Source organism: Nematostella vectensis, chromosome 9, assembly GCF_932526225.1.
Source record: "Nematostella vectensis chromosome 9, jaNemVect1.1, whole genome shotgun sequence".
NCBI classification, from domain to species: Eukaryota; Metazoa; Cnidaria; class Anthozoa; order Actiniaria; family Edwardsiidae; genus Nematostella; species Nematostella vectensis.
The window spans coordinates 13,520,462-13,539,001 of record NC_064042.1 but is presented as its reverse complement, the minus strand read 5'-3'; the positions used below and the strand labels follow the sequence as shown (position 1 = coordinate 13,539,001).

The window sequence follows — 18,540 nt, the reverse complement described above, 5'->3', positions numbered from 1 at the left end:
GACCTGCTAAAACACAATCATGCCAAATCATGCTTTTAATGACAAGAAATAATTTCAATCCCACTGCCCGCCAAAAGAAATCGCTAATCGATATTAATCCTGGACAAAGTTTGTGGAAGCACAACATTACACATTCGTGGATAATCGTGTGTAGTTTCATTGGCTCGTAGCTGTCGGTGATTGTTCGGCAGCCAATCAAACATTAGTAAACTAACTCGAGATAAATTCCGGGTTTCTCGGTAGGCGTGATGTTATGTTCAGTTGCCCGTCGTGTTTTCGTGAAGTTGTGTGGTGCATAAGTCTTCCAAAACAAGTGCTATTTTTTAACAATTCCTTTATCGTACATGAGTTTGAGAAAATGCCGCCAATGACAAAGCTTGTCAACGGATTTTGGGGTCCTCCAACGTCAACTCTGGACTGGTGTGAAGAAAACTACGCCGTTTCTCAATTCGTGGCCGAATTTTGTAAGTGAGAACGAAACGCATAAACTTTGCAGCAACTTTTTTTACGAGCTGATTGTCTGTGCAAAGGTGGTCTATTTAACGTCTATGTTTGCCCTGATGTGCAGTTTATTATCCATTATTGCATAAATTTAGATGCTTTAAGCATGTTTTTCGCTTAATGTGTTGAAGTTGTCAAGCGTAAAATAAGAAAGTTTTAGTTTTAATTTTAGTTTCGAACTTCACCCGCTCAATGATCACATACAAAAGCTCTCGAACCCCGCTAAAATCAGTTTTTATCTTCTGGGTTATGGTGGAGTTGCGTTTCTAATTTCCCAGTTGTGGTTATGAATTTTACTATTGTCTTAACCACAAATCTTCAAATTTATAACTTTTTCATTTAAACTTTTCTTTGCCGTATCCACGGAATCAGTCAATATTTGTAACAAACACATTACCTCATGCAGAATATAGGTTCAGACTAAACAAAGCTATGTATTCCGTTTGCAATCGATATAAGTTAGGTACAGTTTATTTTCTATTATCTAAACATGTTTTGGGTCGTTTTATTCAATGTTCGATCGATCAGCGATTTACTATATCCCAACCCCCCTTGAGCTAATTATGGTTGGTTTGTGGAAACCGGTTACACGTTACACATTCGACGGACCGAAGGGACTCTTTTATCAATTTCGTATCTTATCAAAATAATCTTGAATTTGCTCTAGAAAAAAAGTATTTTAATAAGTTTTCTACTGCACACTGGCACGTTGACAAGTATGTTTTCATAATGACAATTGTGGAATATTGTAATAAATGCAAGAAGTTGTGGGAGTGTTTTGTTATGGTTTGGTAGCGTTTTAATCTATGTTTTTAATTAAATATGTGTATTTTGTTTGGGGCTGTCATAGTTAGGGAATGAATGGCTCGAAAAGACAAGGTCCAATACCAATAATATAGAACATTAAAAATGCCATTTTTCACACCCGATTGGCATTTTTTATCAACAAAGTACAGCTCCCAAAAGAGAGAGTCATTTTCACTGTCTCTTCACCAAAACAATGCTAGATGCAAATAAATTGAAACGCTCCAATAGGTCCATTGTTAAAATTTTCATACCATGATACAGCATATTATTGTTAAGAAGAATTTGTGCTATGTGATTCTACTTGACAGGTTGGCGGTCACGAATACACAAAACATATGAATGAATTTGTTTTAAGTTATTATGCCCCAAAGTAATCTCATCCGAAAACAGTTCACTACCAGTTATTAAGGTTGTGTTAAGAAGGGGGGTAGGGGGTCTACTTGATTACTCTGCAAAACTTTTTTCTGTCTATTCTGTCTATTTTTCAAAGAAAAAACAAAAAAAAAAACAAAAAAACATTAAAACTAGCTGCCAAAGTTCCATTATACTTTGGTGATGGTGGGTAGACATTGCGTGTAACCTTAACACTAAACTCTTGTATAAACTGTTCTATTTCCAAAAAAGAAACGATAAGAAATTTTAATATTGTTGGGAAATATGTTATCTCTTGTAAGCTAACCTTGGTATAAACTTTTCCTTTTATCAGGGAACACCATCAGTAACTGGATAATGATAGTACCTCCCCTTCTTGGGGCAATACTTACCTGGCAGACACGACACGAAACACGCTACATGTTGGCCTTCCTCTCACTATTCGGTAAGTTATGTTTATGATCTTGTTTATGAATAATTGTTAAATAGTGGGGGCTGGTTTCCATATACATGACCACACTTGATTGCACACACAATTGCAGGCGATCCTAATAATTGTATATAAATTCACCCTGCAATTGAGTGCAATCATATGGAGACAACTTTGCGATCAGAATGGAACCGGTCGCAATGGTTAAATTTACTGTCATCACATGAGATAAAATGTGATCATACGTCTCCCATTATATGGTTATGGATGAAATTCATCTAGAACACATAGCAAGGCTGGATTACTAATTGGCATCCTTTTCTAATTATTTCTAATTATTTGGCTGGATGTTTTCTTTGGCCTGCTAGCAGAATTGCACTTTTAATAATGTGAAGTTTATTTAAATGATGATATATCCTTTTTTCTAGTGGTTGGTGTTGGTTCGTTTTCATTTCATGCAACTCTTCTCTACCACATGCAGGTAATTGTATCACGTAGACACCAGGGCCAAAGGGTTAGCAGTATGTTCGGGTGAAGGCTTCTTGGGAAAATTACTTAAACCCACCCTAGAAAAAAGCCAGGGAGGAGGAACTCTCCATAATAGTAGACAGCGAGGATCATCCGATCTTTTAACGTATACAATTTTACCAACTGCTAATCTCTTAGGGGGTCTTCAAAACTTCTTCATATTCTGCTATCCCTTACGGAGCTAACAACCAGACTTGAAGACTATATTACACTACCAAAAAAGCGTTCAAAAAGTGCTATCCCTTAGGGTGTAGAAATTGCTTTAACCATACCCAACTCCTACTCTCATCTATTTCTTAGGGCTAAGAACTACTGGTGACCACACCCAATGTGCTATGCTTTATGGTTAAAATCGATTTTGCTGATGATCATCACCATCTGTTTTCTTTTTAAGTACCCCTCCCCCCTCCCCCCAACTGCACCCCCATGGGAAAATTGACATGTATTAAGGATTTTGTGATCGCAATGAATCTCTATTCAACTAACATTTTTACTTGATGATTACTAATGATTTGTTGTTAATAGAGTGTTGGTAAAATTATTTTTCGGGGTCAGTACCTGTGTCAACACCTAATGAATTTTCTATCTTTTATGACAGCTTTTGGATGAGCTACCCATGATATATTGTACCTGTGTGTTTTTGTTTTGCATGTAAGTAGAATGCATTTCATTCTCTAGGCTTGAGAATTTTTGGGGGGGAGGGGTGGGGTATATTTATTTTTTGGGGGAAGGGGTAGGTATAACGTCACAGGGGTTTGCTGTATAGAAATCTCTTGTAGATCTCACGTGGGTGTTAGATAAATTGCACTACACAAGGGAATTATTGTTTTGAATATTTAAATAGAAAATAGGCAAAATGACGATTTTCTATAGAATATTTATTTGAAAGTGATAAAAATCGCTAAAAAGCGGGAGATTTGGTGCTCAATGCCTGAGAGCGGGAGAAGGGGTCCAAAATCTTGAGACTCCCGCCTAATGTGGTAGAGTTGACAGGTATATTTATGCCTTGACATCCTATTCTTTAGTTGTGCTCCTTTATTAAAGGTTAAAATGTACATGGAGCCGAGAGAGCCCACTGTGTTAGCATGCAGCGTATGGGGCCCTCACCTCTGCAAAAACTTGTTCAATTCCCGATTGAGTCATCAATAGTATCTTTCTGCTTCTCAGCCCTGAATTTGACTTGGTGAACGTATAGTGAGCTTACTGAAAGCTTGTGTTCCTCAGTTCCAAGATGGGACATTCTTAATACATTTGTAATAGGATTCTAAATGTGAAGCGCTAAGAACATGGTTTATACTGTAAAAGCACTATATAAATGTCACATTTTGAATTTTGTTTATTTTATACATTACAGCTTTGAGTGTGCTTCTCAACCTGGCCACACAAACATCAGGCTTATTTTCTCCCTCACTGCATGCAGTATGCTTATAACAATTGTAAGTATTACATATATATGTATATGTGACATAGATTTAGGGATGTTCCTGGGAGGTCAGAGCTTCCCCCCCCCTCCCCCTATGCCTGAAAATTTAGGAATCAGGATTTTTACCTTTTGACTACAATTTTATAATAGTCCCTCTCTCTCCTCTCCCTTCCCATTCAATAAATCCTAGTTACAGTCAGTTGAACTTGTTGATATTACATGCCTGTCAATCACCAAAAATCTCAAGGCTTAAGAATTTTTTGGAGGGAGGGGTCGGGTATATACTTTTTTTGGGGGCGGGGTCGGGTATATTCATTTCTTTTTTTTGCCAGATAGAAAGCTATCGCTAAAAAACACTTATAGATCTCACGAGGGTGTTAGATAAATTGCGCTACACAAGGGAATTATTGTTTTAAATATTTTGATAGAATACAGGCAAACTGACGATTTTCTAAAGGATAATTTTTTGGAAGTGATAAAAATGCAAAAGCAGGAGATTTGGTGCTTAATGCAGGAGAGCAGGAAAAGGGGTCCAAAATCTTGAGACTCCTGCCTAATGCGGGAGAGTTGAAGGGTATGGTATTAGGTAACTTGCACTAAAAAAACATGTTACAGATATTTGTGACAGCCTTGCAAAAGGTAACCTATTAATTAAGCACTTCCAAATCAGCCAGAAGTTTTTTTGTCTGAAAAGGGCTTATCTTATAAGTTTCCTAATTTTCGTCGCTCTACAGCATGCTGTGTTTATTTTTGCTTGAATTTGCCACTTAATTTTAAAGTTTTTAGTGCAAGTTGCCTATTTTAGTCCTGGCGAGATTTTCTGTATTTTGTTTTTACTTTGCAGAGCAGTAAACAGCATATCCTTAAGCAGTAAATGGTTTTCACAACTAAATTTTGGTAATTATTTGACATTTTTTAAAAACCCTTCCATTTCATGCTTTTTTTCAGGTCTATCTCACATTTGTGAACCCTTTAGTCTTCCAGGTGAGAAGAGTTGAGATGGCTTTTTGAATTTGTTCCTTACAACACCAATATCAAATAGCCTTTTAACAGAAGAAGGAACAAATTTGTCCTGAGTTCAAGAAAATTACAAAATAATTAACTATTCATCCCATTAGGTTTCTAATCTTTGTGTAATTTCAGTGGGCTTACGGTATACTGGCAGGGTCATTAACACTCCTGGCTCTTTATAAGTTAAGGTTTGTATGCTGTATTTTAATGTCCCTTTTTGTCTCTGTCAGTTCTGATTATGCTATTTTTGTACATACTAGACAGCACAGGGGGTCGAGAAAGCTGCTTATGATTTCCATTATAAGGTTGGTGCAAAATGCTTCATGAAGTTAGTTAATACTAATACAATAGAACCCTGCTAACTAGAACTCGGCTTACTCGAATTCCCTGCTAACTTGAACTGATTTTTGCTCCCTTCAGAGTTCGAGTAAGCGGGGTTCTACTGTATGTACCTGTGAATCATTCACATTAAACATAGCAGTTACATTGGTTTCCACCAAGAGACCATGATGTAAGAGAACGAATCCCCCGTATTAGGGTATGTTCCAATGATGACGTCCGTAAAGACTATTTTTAGAGCAAGCAGTTATTTTTAGATAAGTCTCTGATTGGTTAGCGCTCCCGTTTCCTAGCAACATGAGTCTTATGCGCGATCACATCTTGAGCAATGTGATCCGGCAAAGGATGTTTTCGAAATCTTTTTGACCGAAAAACGCTGTAAAAATGATCTTCCATAGAGTACGCTCGAGCCATTCAACCGTTTCTGGGACATTAAAATGCATAAAGTGCGTGAATTTAGGCTCTGGGATCAACTTCCCCAGTAAAAGTTTTCACTGCTGATTCGCAAATTATAACACAACAATCATAAATATGTGTTTACAAAACACAATTCTCTTCCAATTCCCTTTAAATGAAAAAGATACATCCAGAACTTAATACCATTATATTCACACCGATATTACAAATAAAAGATTTCAAGTCTTTATAATAAAGTAAATCTTATTCCAGTGACAAGGGTTTCTGAGTGACATGATTTATGAACATTTGCTTGAAAAATTGAAGTTCATTCATCTAAAAATGTTATAAATCAAAGAAAAATAAAGGCCTTCTTGTATTTAAATACAAGAATTAATACAAGAAATAACAGACTCTGAGAATGCCTAGGTATTGCACCGAACCGAATTGCAGAGAAAAAGAACTTTTTAAGAGTCTGCACGATGCATCTGGAATGAACTCCAAATTCAGTGTCTCCCAGACTTCTTCCTGTTCAATTATTTATATAACATTTAGATAACTGAACATTAGATAACTTAACAGATAACAGGACACCACTCCATGAGTAGCATTGTGATCATGAGCCTTGAAGAGCAGCTAAAAGGATAAAAACAGGTTGCGAACGAAGTAAAGAAGTGCAGAGGAAAATTTTTTTGTGAAATTGTACTAGCTCGGGGTACCCATAACCAAATATGGCGCGACGAACCATGTATGGATGCTATGATTGACAAGCTCGCGCAATCTAAAAATAGCTTTCATGGACGACATCATGGGCCACGGGGATTCGTTCTCTTATATCATGGTCTCTTGTTTTCACCCTTTCTAAGTTGCCTCTACCTTTGCTGGTACCCTCTTGTCCCAAATCCTCAACACACCCACCCCTTCTTGGGGGATGCTTGTTCCCTGTTGAGAATCTTGCCATCCTTTTAGATCCCAGAAGGGGCACACCAGGAGAAAAATACTTGGTTGTTAAAAATGTGACATTTTATGCATGTATTCAAAAAAAAAATATTCTACAGCAGGCCTGTAGCTAGGATTTTTAGCAGGGGGGGGGGTCATTTACCCGTTTTCAGTAGCGGACTTTTTTCCCCTAGGTTGCTCACACTAGCTTCCAGTGGTTCCTCCATTTTCAGAATTGAATCCCCTGGAAGCATTCCATTCCAAATCCTGAAAAAAAAAACATTTATACACGAGGGGCCCTTGACCTATGTGATAGATTAAGGTGTCAGCACCCTTGACCACAGAGGAGTTTGTTTTCCCTTATCGTAATTATATATAGATTTGAGTTAAATTTTAAATTGAGGGGGGAGGATGGCAAATTCTTTCTTAATATATTTTAGGAAGCCTTTTTGTTTATTGCAGCTATGGCTCGGGATTTATTCTTTGGAACTTTGAGAATAATTTCTGCCCAACAGTAAGGTATGTGTCCTGTTGTTTTTCCAATTATGATATGTAAAGCTCAGGTACATATATCCAAAAAAATGGATGAATTTAATATGCAAATAAAATGTAATGGAAAATTCCCTGAGTTGATTTATTATGTTTGGAAGGGTTGGGAAACCCCCTTTCTTGTACCCCCTCAATCTGCTGCACCACTAAGGTTGGCCATTTCTTCTGCTATTTTTTATTATCTGCCACGTTTTTGCCAAAATTTAAGAATAAGCTAAGTTGCTGTACACACTAATAATTTTTCAATTTAGGGATCTTCGAACCAAATCAATTATCCCTTTACAACCACTCACTCAACTGCATGCGATCTGGCACCTCCTGGCTGGCATAGGCTCCTACTACCATATTCTCTACAGGTAGGGGCTATGGCACATTTAAACATTGAAGGCTGATTCCCGGGGGAGGGACTCTCCATAAAAGTATATGAGGGCAATCGTCCTATCTTTAAGAATATAAAACTCTTTGAACTAGGTGTTCAAAGATTCTTCCGATTCTGCTATCATTTGAGGGTTTCCTATCAAATAAAAACTGGACTCAAAAGTCGTCGCAATATGATTGTGCTCAATGGCAGTGGCTTAAGACCACAATAAAATTCTCAAAAAATAAAAATATGTTTCCGGTGCTATGCTATTAGGTTTAGAAATTGCTTTAACCACACCTAATACTTTAAGATCGCTGTTGACCACACCTTCATTGCTTTGCCCTTAGGGTAAATTGATTTAGCTGGTGATCACCCTGAAGAAGACTTATTAAAGACGAAAATTTGGCAGAGTCGATTTCCAGTTTTTGGTGTATTGGAATTGTAATAAGAATGGACTTGGTTTTAGATGGGTTCTACATGATATATGTAACAGTATTAGTTGCTGAAATGCTGAGAATGCATATGGATCTATCTAGCAGATTGTTGAAAGATTTTAAAGGCCTTATAGTGCCTCCTGTTTACTTCTGCTAAGATTGGACCTCTTAATTGTTCTTGACAGCTTTGATCTGAGGATGCGTTGTCGGGGCAAGCATACAACAGTAAAGGTACACCAATGATATATTAGACTGCAACAGTAGAGCAGTGCATGCATCAGTTGATTCACTAATTTACTATACTTAAAATAGCCTATACATAGTTTGCATTATTAAATAAAGTTTCTCCACATTTTATAAATATTTTTTTTCCATTTCACGAAATTTTATGCCCCTTTTCAATGTTGTCTTTAGTTTGCTTGGAATTGGCTTCCTTTCATTTATCCTACTGAGCGAAACTTGGATGAGAAACTTTGTGAAACTGTTGTTGTTGTCAATGGGAAGGGCGCACATAGTGTCTCATTAAGGTACAAAAACGTTTGGCTCAATTTTGCTGCATAGAATAATCTATAAAACGTAAAGCTTTATCAACAGAAAAGCCTTAAAATAAAAGCGCATTTCGGCCTATTATCTATCCGCTGATGCTTCCGATTTCTCATGTAGAATGGGAAATATGAGACTGCAGGATTTGAAAGTTCCTGAGAGTTTCCATTATTTTAATGGAGATTACTTTTCTTGTCTACTAACCCACCGACTAATCAACTTACTGTACATAGTCAACTACCTACCTAATTGATAACATGTCAACTGCCTACCTACTATCTCGATACCCAGGCATCTAACCGACTTTCTCGCCAACTACATACCTACCTACTGACTACATACCCACACACCTAACCGACTACCTGCCAACTACATACATACCAACTGACTACATACCCACACACCTAACCGACTTCCTGCCAACTACATACATACCTACTGACTACATACCAACACACCTAACCGACTACCTGCCAACTCCATACCTGCCTACTGACTACATACCCACACACCTAACCGACTTCCTGCCAACTACATACACACCTACTGACTACATACCAACACACCTAACCGACTTCCTGCCAACTACATACATACCTTCTGACTACATCCCAACACACTTAACCGACTACCTGCCAACTACATACATACCTACTGACTACATACCAACACACTTAACCGACTTCCTGCCAACTACATACATACCTACTGACTACATACCCACACACCTAACCGACTTCCTGCCAACTCCATACCTGCCTACTGACTACATACCCACACACCTAACCGACTACCTGCCAACTACATACATACCTACTGACTACATACCAACACACCTAACCGACTTCCTGCCAACTACATACCTGCCTACTGACTACATACCACACACCTAACCGACTACCTGCCAACTACATACATACCTACTGACTACCTACCAACACACCTAACCGACTTCCTGCCAACTACATACATACCTACTGACTACATACCAACACACTTAACCGACTTCCTGCCAACTACATACATACCTACTGACTACATACCCACACACCTAACCGACTTCCTGCCAATTACATACATACCTACTGACTACATACCAACACACCTAACCGACTTCCTGGCAACTACATACATACCTACTGACTACATACCCACACACCTAACCGACTACCTGCCAACTACATACATACCTACTGACTACCTACCAACACACCTAACCGACTTCCTGCCAACTACATACATACCTACTGACTACATACCAACACACTTAACCGACTTCCTGCCAACTACATACATACCTACTGACTACATACCCACACACCTAACCGACTTCCTGCCAATTACATACATACCTACTGACTACATACCAACACACTTAACCGACTTCCTGGCAACTACATACATACCTACTGACTACATACCCACACACCTAACCGATTACCTGCCAACTGCATACATACCTACTGACTACATACCAACAAACCTAACCGACTTCCTACCAACTACATACATACCTACTGACTACATACCCACACACCTAACCGACTTCCTGGCAACTACATACATACCTACTGACTACATACCAACACACCTAACCGACTTCCTGCCAATTACATACATACCTACTGACTACATACCAACACACTTAACCGACTTCCTGGCAACTACATACATACCTACTGACTACATACCCACACACCTAACCGATTACCTGCCAACTGCATACATACCTACTGACTACATACCAACAAACCTAACCGACTTCCTACCAACTACATACATACCTACTGACTACATACCCACACACCTAACCGACTTCCTGGCAACTACATACATACCTACTGACTACATACCCACACACCTTACCGACTTCCTGCCAACTACATACATACCTACTGACTACATACCCGCACACCTAACCGACTTCCTGCCAACTACATACATACCTACTGACTACATACCAACACACCTAACCGACTTCCTGCCAATTACATACATACCTACTGACTACATACCAACACACCTAACCGACTTCCTGGCAACTACATACATACCTACTGACTACATACCCACACACCTAACCGACTTCCTGCAAACTACATATACATACCTACTGACTACATACCCACACACCTAACCGACTTCCTGCCAACTACATACATACCTACTGACTACATACCAACACACTTAACCGACTTCCTGCAAACGTTATACATACCTACTGACTAAATACTCACCCATCTAACCGACCAAAGCCTACATACCCACTTATGTAAGTACATAGAGTTGCTCCCTCCCTACCTATTAACGTACGTATCTTATCAGTGACCTGCCTATTTTTGTAACTGTATACACGTTGTTCGATTTCAGTTGATGTGGGACTGGTTGCCGTACATCCACCTGACCAATGCAAAGCTAAAATCAGACATGACTTTGGTCCACAAGAAGGGTGGAATTTCATCTTCGACGTCCTCCCTGTTCCAGCTGTTATTTGCCGCTGACTATAGTAACAATAACACTAGAGGGCAGTAGGTTAAAAGGGACTAAGGAACAAGTTGACAGCGGTTAACTCTACAACCCGCAATTTGAGAAAAGTAAGAAGTCAGCCTAAATAATATCACATTAGTTTTTACGGTTCTCTGGTCACGGCCTTGATCAATAAAAAAAATCAAAGAATTTCAAACATTCGTGGAAAACTAGAACTCCATGTGTAAACTAAACCTGCAACTTATGATGTAGTTCCCTCGACTCGAATAGCAAAGGAATCAATCTGCACTATACGCAAAACGCCATTAATAAAAGTAGGAAAATGGTAGTACTTACTCTTATTAGGTAAGGATCGAAATGAAGTTGTGCAAAAATGTGATTATAATTTGCTTTACAATTAGCTCTCCTTTTCGAGGTTTTGTTGTGAAACAATGAGAGCCAATAATGTGTGACATATTTTAATGTTTTCTAAATATTTAACAGTAGCAGTTTTTTTTATAAAGCAGCTAGGCTGATCAAAAAAGATCTAGTATATAATATTATAATTGGTAAAGCTGGGTTATTGGTTTTATCGATACGGAGTTTTGTAAACATAGGTATTTAATTATAATGCAGTATCAATGATGTTTTTAGTTGACTAGAAGTCGGCTGATATGGGAAAGGCGTTTTAAGACCAGCGGTCTGAGTTCGTCGAGATTTCTCGGAAAAATGATGTTTAGGCGCCCTAGCTCAAAACTAAACTGGTAATAGGTATGGTTGACCTCAGTATACTGTGAAAGTTTGAAGCAATTTGGATAAATATTTTTGGCGATAGAAGCCGAAAAGTAATTTTTCGTCTCCCGCACCCGGATTTGAGACAATTTCGTGGTTGTTAGAAAAAGACTAAAAACCGGTTCGCAACGCGTGATAAAACATTTGCAGCTTATATAAACCTAAAGAATAGATAATAAGGATTTCCCAGGCTGAAAGATAAGCTGTTCTGTTAGCACCTTATTATTTTACGCGATTTTATTTTATTTTATGTTTTTAGATGACTTTGAAAAGCCTTAAAATAATCGTGTAATATCGCCGATGAGATGTGGATTTGGCAAAAATGATTGCATTCATCGAAAAGAACATCATTTCTACTTTTGATATGTGAAATAAAATTTAGGGGCAAATAAAATCAGACTTTTTTACAAGCCGAAATATGACCCCCACTTGACCCTAATTATAAACAAATGCCGACACTCACTTTTTAATGCCTCGCTACCAAAAACTTATAAATAACAATTAAAACTCCGAAAAAAAAAAGGATGCAATATAATTCTTGAAAATACTGGTATTTGATCAAATATTCTTGTCTCTCTGATGTTTATATGCTTTTCAAGATTATATTTTCATAACATTTTAAAGTACAATCCGCATGCATGATAATTATTATCGGCACTAAAAACTTCCGGTTCTTTATTCTTCCGCTTCATGAGCATCTCAAAACTTTTTCACACGAAAGTTATTTTTAAATCGTCCTATATTTATTTCTATCCATCCCTCGTTCTATAAGCGTTATAATATTTTCTTTCGTTCCCTACTTTCGTGGACTAGAAACGCGTACCATCTTCTGCTGTCGTGTTGTTATGCACATTCGAGGGGTTAATTTATTCAACAAGCGTTCATACAAAGAAATCAAGAAAAAAATAACAGTTGAAGCTTTTCTACTATTGTTTATGATATAACCAACCAATTTCCATTCCCCAGGTAAATTGAGTTATAAAAAGAAAGTAAGAAAAAATAACAGTTGATGCTTTTTACTATTGTTTTCAATACTACCAAAAAAATTCCATTCTTGTCAAGGAGCATATGTCCAAAAAAGCTTCCTAGGTAAATTTTGAGGTTACTTTTCTGTTTTCATTTTTTCGCGCGTTAACTTAGGGCCTAATCGCACTAGGAGGACAAAATTTGTCTGGCCGGGATAAACAGCCGTCCAAATTTTGTCCTGGCCAATCGATTGGCTTGTTAACCAGTAAAAAAATCGCTTTCACTATTCACTTTACCGGCATACTACAAGCAAGACAACGCAGGATTCTATCATTGCGCGTAAGGTGCAGTAAACGCTTATTGAAAGCAGGTAATTACTCTCTTTACTTTGAGCGCTCAAATCAAAAGAAATATACTGTCGGCAATACTAAAATTTAATGGTAATAATTTCATAGCACTTATTGCATTAAATTGCGATTTTTAGGCTCGCGTGATACTATTTTGTTTGCTGCCATGCATACGTAATTAAAGCGTGACAAACAAAGCGACAAGCATAAAATACCTCACCATGACTGCAATAAGACTTCTGATAATTACTTATTAAAAAGAAAAACGTCCAAAAGAAGAAAATGAGAGTTTTGCATGTTTTTATTTAAATGACAAGCGATACTGACATAATTTTGTACAGTTTTAAATTGTAATTAAACAAAAAGCTTGATCAAATTGTCAAAATTTGCTTATTTTCGAAGCCTTTGTTCAACTACAAATTTGATCAAATAAAAATACAAATTATGCAAGAACGCTGAGACATTTGCGATTTTGAGGCCTCTCACCGTAAGCTGTTTTCCTTTTTAGTAAAAGAGAGTATTGAAGTGTAAAAACTTACTCTGGTCTTCACAAGAGAACACAGGATTACCGACTCAGAAATCTATTTCATGTAACCATGAAAAAAATATAATCGGGACCCAAGAAATCGTGGATTTATTTTGCGCAACTACATCTTCGAATAACATCCACGAGCGTGGCTACAAAAGAAGCTTTGCGTTGGGTTGCTCCGGGCACTTGAAGCTCCAGCTCTTTGCAGATAGTGGGAAGGGTGGCCACTGAAAGGAAGGTGAGCCTGGACCTCGAGTACAAGTCGATGCCTTTCGCTTCTATTGGGTGATTTAGTTGGCATTCATCTAGGATGGCAGCTCTCCTTCGGAAGTAGGCGGCTGCCTCCTCCGCAGCCTCTACTGCCTCCGCACCCTGTGTTATTTTCGGGAAAAATACACCTGTACATGGCCCGATAATAGGAACTCGCTGATTTAATCGGCGTTCCCCTGTATAGAGATGCAGCTTGTTGATTCTATTACTTCATTCCCAATTAATGGTACGCCCCCCTCCTCCCCCCGACTACTTTTTGGTGGTAGCCAGGTAGCCAAGCTTGCCGGGAAGGGGGACTCCGATAAAAACAGACGGGGGTGATCGTCGGCAAAATTGATTGTAACCCGTTAGGGATGGCACTTTAGGCGTGGTCAACAGAAATTATTTCCTCTAAGAGATGGAAAATTGGGTTAGGTCGAAGAAATTTTTGCCCCTAAGGGATAGCAGAATCGAAAAAAAAAAAACCCGTTTAACACCCCCTTAGGAATAGCAATTAATCGAAGTTTACACCCTAAGAGATAGCAAAATCTGAAAAATCCTCCAACACCCCCTAAGAGATGGCAGTTGGTAGAAATTTTTAGAGAGTCCCCCCCCCTCCCCCCCGGGCAAAGATATGCATTCCCCTTCTTTGGCAAACTCGCATTTGCCGTATAGTGTGTGCCGGTCTAACCAAGCCAAGCGTGTATAGCCTTTCACGCAAAACTGGACAGCTGAATAGCTTTGTGGTAGGCTCTTCCTCGTTGCTGACTGCGGGTTCTGGCTCAGCGGCGTTCGCCCTGCGCTCGACAGCACGCTTGATGTCATCGAATTCACCGTCACTAAACGAGCCCGGAAACGTTGAAATCGATTGGTCAGGGTGCGGCTTGAAGGCTCTCTCTCCTCTTCCCCTCCCACTCCCCTCGTTTTTCATTTTTGCTCAAATCCAAGATGGTGGCTATAATACACCGGGTAAACGCCATCCCCCTTATTGAAGGCTTTTCAAATATTATTCTTTTTCCAAATGGTACCTATGGTTGAACAAGCCACACCTCCACCCCTCCTCAGTCCTCTGGTCCTATGATCTCCTGCCTGAGACTTTGTCAAAGTAAAGAGAGTAATTACCTGCTTTCAATAAGCGTTTACTGCACCTTACGCGCAATGATAGAATCCTGCGTTGTCTTGCTTGTAGTATGCCGGTAAAGTGAATAGTGAAAGCGATTTTTTTACTGGTTAACAAGCCAATCGATTGGCCAGGACAAAATTTGGACGGCTGTTTATCCCGGCCAGACAAATTTTGTCCTCCTAGTGCGATTAGGCCCTAAGTTAACGCGCGAAAAAATGAAAACAGAAAAGTAACCTCAAAATTTACCTAGGAAGCTTTTTTGGACATATGCTCCTTGACAAGAATGGAATTTTTTTGGTAGTATTGAAAACAATAGTAAAAAGCATCAACTGTTATTTTTTCTTACTTTCTTTTTATAACTCAATTTACCTGGGGAATGGAAATTGGTTGGTTATATCATAAACAATAGTAGAAAAGCTTCAACTGTTATTTTTTTCTTGATTTCTTTGTATGAACGCTTGTTGAATAAATTAACCCCTCGAATGTGCATAACAACACGACAGCAGAAGATGGTACGCGTTTCTAGTCCACGAAAGTAGGGAACGAAAGAAAATATTATAACGCTTATAGAACGAGGGATGGATAGAAATAAATATAGGACGATTTAAGAATAACTTTCGTGTGAAAAAGTTTTGAGATGCTCATGAAGCGGAAGAATAAAGAACCGGAAGTTTTTAGTGCCGATAATAATTATCATGCATGCGGATTGTACTTTAAAATGTTATGAAAATATAATCTTGAAAAGCATATAAACATCAGAGAGACAAGAATATTTGATCAAATACCAGTATTTTCAAGAATTATATTGCATCCTTTTTTTTTTCGGAGTTTTAATTGTTATTTATAAGTTTTTGGTAGCGAGGCATTAAAAAGTGAGTGTCGGCATTTGTTTATAATTAGGGTCAAGTGGGGGTCATATTTCGGCTTGTAAAAAAGTCTGATTTTATTTGCCCCTAAATTTTATTTCACATATCAAAAGTAGAAATGATGTTCTTTTCGATGAATGCAATCATTTTTGCCAAATCCACATCTCATCGGCGATATTACACGATTATTTTAAGGCTTTTCAAAGTCATCTAAAAACATAAAATAAAATAAAATCGCGTAAAATAATAAGGTGCTAACAGAACAGCTTATCTTTCAGCCTGGGAAATCCTTATTATCTATTCTCTAGGTTTATATAAGCTGCAAATGTTTTATCACTCGTTGCGAACCGGTTTTTAGTCTTTTTCTAACAACCACGAAATTGTCTCAAATCCGGGTGCGGGAGACGAAAAATTACTTTTCGGCTTCTATCGCCAAAAATATTTATCCAAATTGCTTCAAACTTTCACAGGATACCATGGTCACCCATACCTATTACCAGTTTAATTTTGAGCTAGGGCACCCAAACTTCATTTTTCCGAGAAATCTCGACGAACTCAGACCGCTGGTCTTAAGTACTAAAGAGCCTGTATGTATTTATAGAAAATAATGATCTATTCATGAGAACATCAGGCGCTTATTGTAACTGGCTTAATATGACTAATAATCAAGCGCTCGTACTTGAAATGTTTTAAACGTCCGATGAATTACAACTGTATTCTGATGATGTGTGGTAGTGTATGAACTACAACTAATTTTGTAACCATGGGCACATAATCTCCACTTGGCGCGAGTCTTTGTTTTGCCGCATTTATTCACGTCTGTTAACCCAAAAATACAGCAGTATCGATTTTTCGTGGCAAGGTACAGCTATACAGGGCCGCTGTACTGTAAAAAAAGGCCTAGAGATGAATCTTGGCCAATAACTTCCCTGCCCTCAAAGGTGTGCGTCCAAGGAAATTTAAGTTGTCAATATTTGAGTGTTAAATGCTGTTTGTATATCTAATTTTGTAACCATAGGCACATAATTTTGAATAAAATGACAATAGAATTTACGTATTGTCTGGGTGTTACATTATAAGACCCCACTCACCCCAAAGTATAAGATCCTCCTCTTAACATAGAATAAGATCCTCCTCTCCCCAAAGGATAAGATCCTCCTCTCTCCACAGAATACGATCCTCCTCTCCCGATAGAATAAGATCCTCCTCTCTCCACAGAATACGATCCTCCTCTCCCGATAGAATAAGATCCTCCTCTCACCATAAAATACGATCCTTTTCTCCCGATAGAATAAGATCCTCCTCTCCCGATAGAATAAGATCCTCCCCTCATCATAAAATACGATCCTCCTCTCACCATAAAATACGATCCTTTTCTCCCAATAGAATAAGATCCTCCTCTCACCATAAAATACGATCCTCCTTTCCCAATAGAATAATATAAATCCTCTCCCCATAGAATAACATCATCCTATTTACATAGAATAAGATCCGCCTCTTTACATATAATACGAACCTCCTCATAGAATAAGATCCTCTCCTCATGGAATAAAATCATCCTCTATTCATATAATACGATCCTCCGCTTTACACAGAATAAGATCCTCTTTACAAAGAATACGATCTCTTCTCCGGATAAAATAAGATCATATTTACATAGAATAAGATCCCTCCCCATGGAATAAGGTTCTTTTTACATAGAATTAGATCTTCCTCATAGAATATTCTTCTCTCCCCGCCCATGGAATGAGATGATCCTCTATACATAGAATATATACGATCCTCCGTTTCACATAGAATAAGATCCTCTTTACAAAGAATACGATCTTCCTCTCCTGATAGAATAAGATCCTATTTACATAGAATAAGATCCCTCTCTCCCCATGGAATAAAATCTCTTTACATAGAACAAGATCCTCCTCTCGCCTTACAATACGATCCTCCTCTCTTCATAGAATAAGATCCTCTCCCCATGGAATAAGGTCCTTCTCTCCCAATGGAATAAGATACGCCTCTCCCAATATAAGACCCTCTATGACCAAAAGAGGACCCCCTTCTCGGGATCGAGTGGATCATTCCCATTCCATAGAATCTCCCTCTGGATTACGCCGTCTGCCATTTCACGAATGTACCAGTGCATTGACAGACGTTTACCGTGCCACTATAAAACAAACCTGCGCGAGGGGTAGTTTTTGTAAACCAGTTCAAACAGCGCTTATCTGATTCGTATCTGAACACAATACCGTCTGTCTGGAAGCTTTCATTCTGCTTACAATAAATAAAAAAAAAACTCAGAATATTATTTTATAAACATTTATTCTGTAAAATAACAATTCTTTACATATAGACTTTTACAAAAAAAAAACAGCTAAGATTTGATATGATTTTATTAACAACAAATCAACAATTTGAAAGTGGTAATAACCTTAACGATTTAAATAGTCTATTTCTAGGAGCAAAAATAACAAAGACAAACTTGTGCGACACATACATTTGCTAGGTATATATTATTCACCAAACTAATATAGGTAACAATTTCCTATAATATTTTTCGTCTTTTATTTTTCTG

General features: G+C 38.1%; 2 protein-coding genes across 3 annotated transcripts in view; one reads left to right on the top strand and one right to left on the bottom strand.

Annotated features, from left to right (window-relative positions):
- The window catches only part of LOC5505434 (profilin), a 106,971-nt gene that overhangs the window by 77,030 nt on the left and 11,401 nt on the right, over positions 1-18,540 (bottom strand). The window lies entirely within an intron of this gene.
- LOC116613197 (alkaline ceramidase 3) lies at positions 244-11,744 on the top strand. Of its 2 annotated transcripts, XM_048731963.1 has the most exons (13): positions 244-464; positions 2,015-2,125; positions 2,539-2,591; positions 3,237-3,289; positions 3,993-4,074; positions 5,010-5,045; positions 5,205-5,260; positions 5,333-5,377; positions 7,209-7,265; positions 7,547-7,651; positions 8,276-8,321; positions 8,505-8,617; positions 11,004-11,222. In XM_048731963.1, the coding sequence occupies exons 1-13, from the start codon at positions 254-256 to the stop codon at positions 11,005-11,007; spliced, it is 972 nt and encodes a 323-aa protein (XP_048587920.1). In that variant the 5' UTR covers positions 244-253; the 3' UTR covers positions 11,008-11,222. The 2 variants fall into 2 exon arrangements, with proteins under 2 accessions (XP_048587920.1, XP_048587919.1); XM_048731962.1 differs by lacking the exon at positions 8,505-8,617 and having other exon boundaries at positions 245-464; positions 11,004-11,744.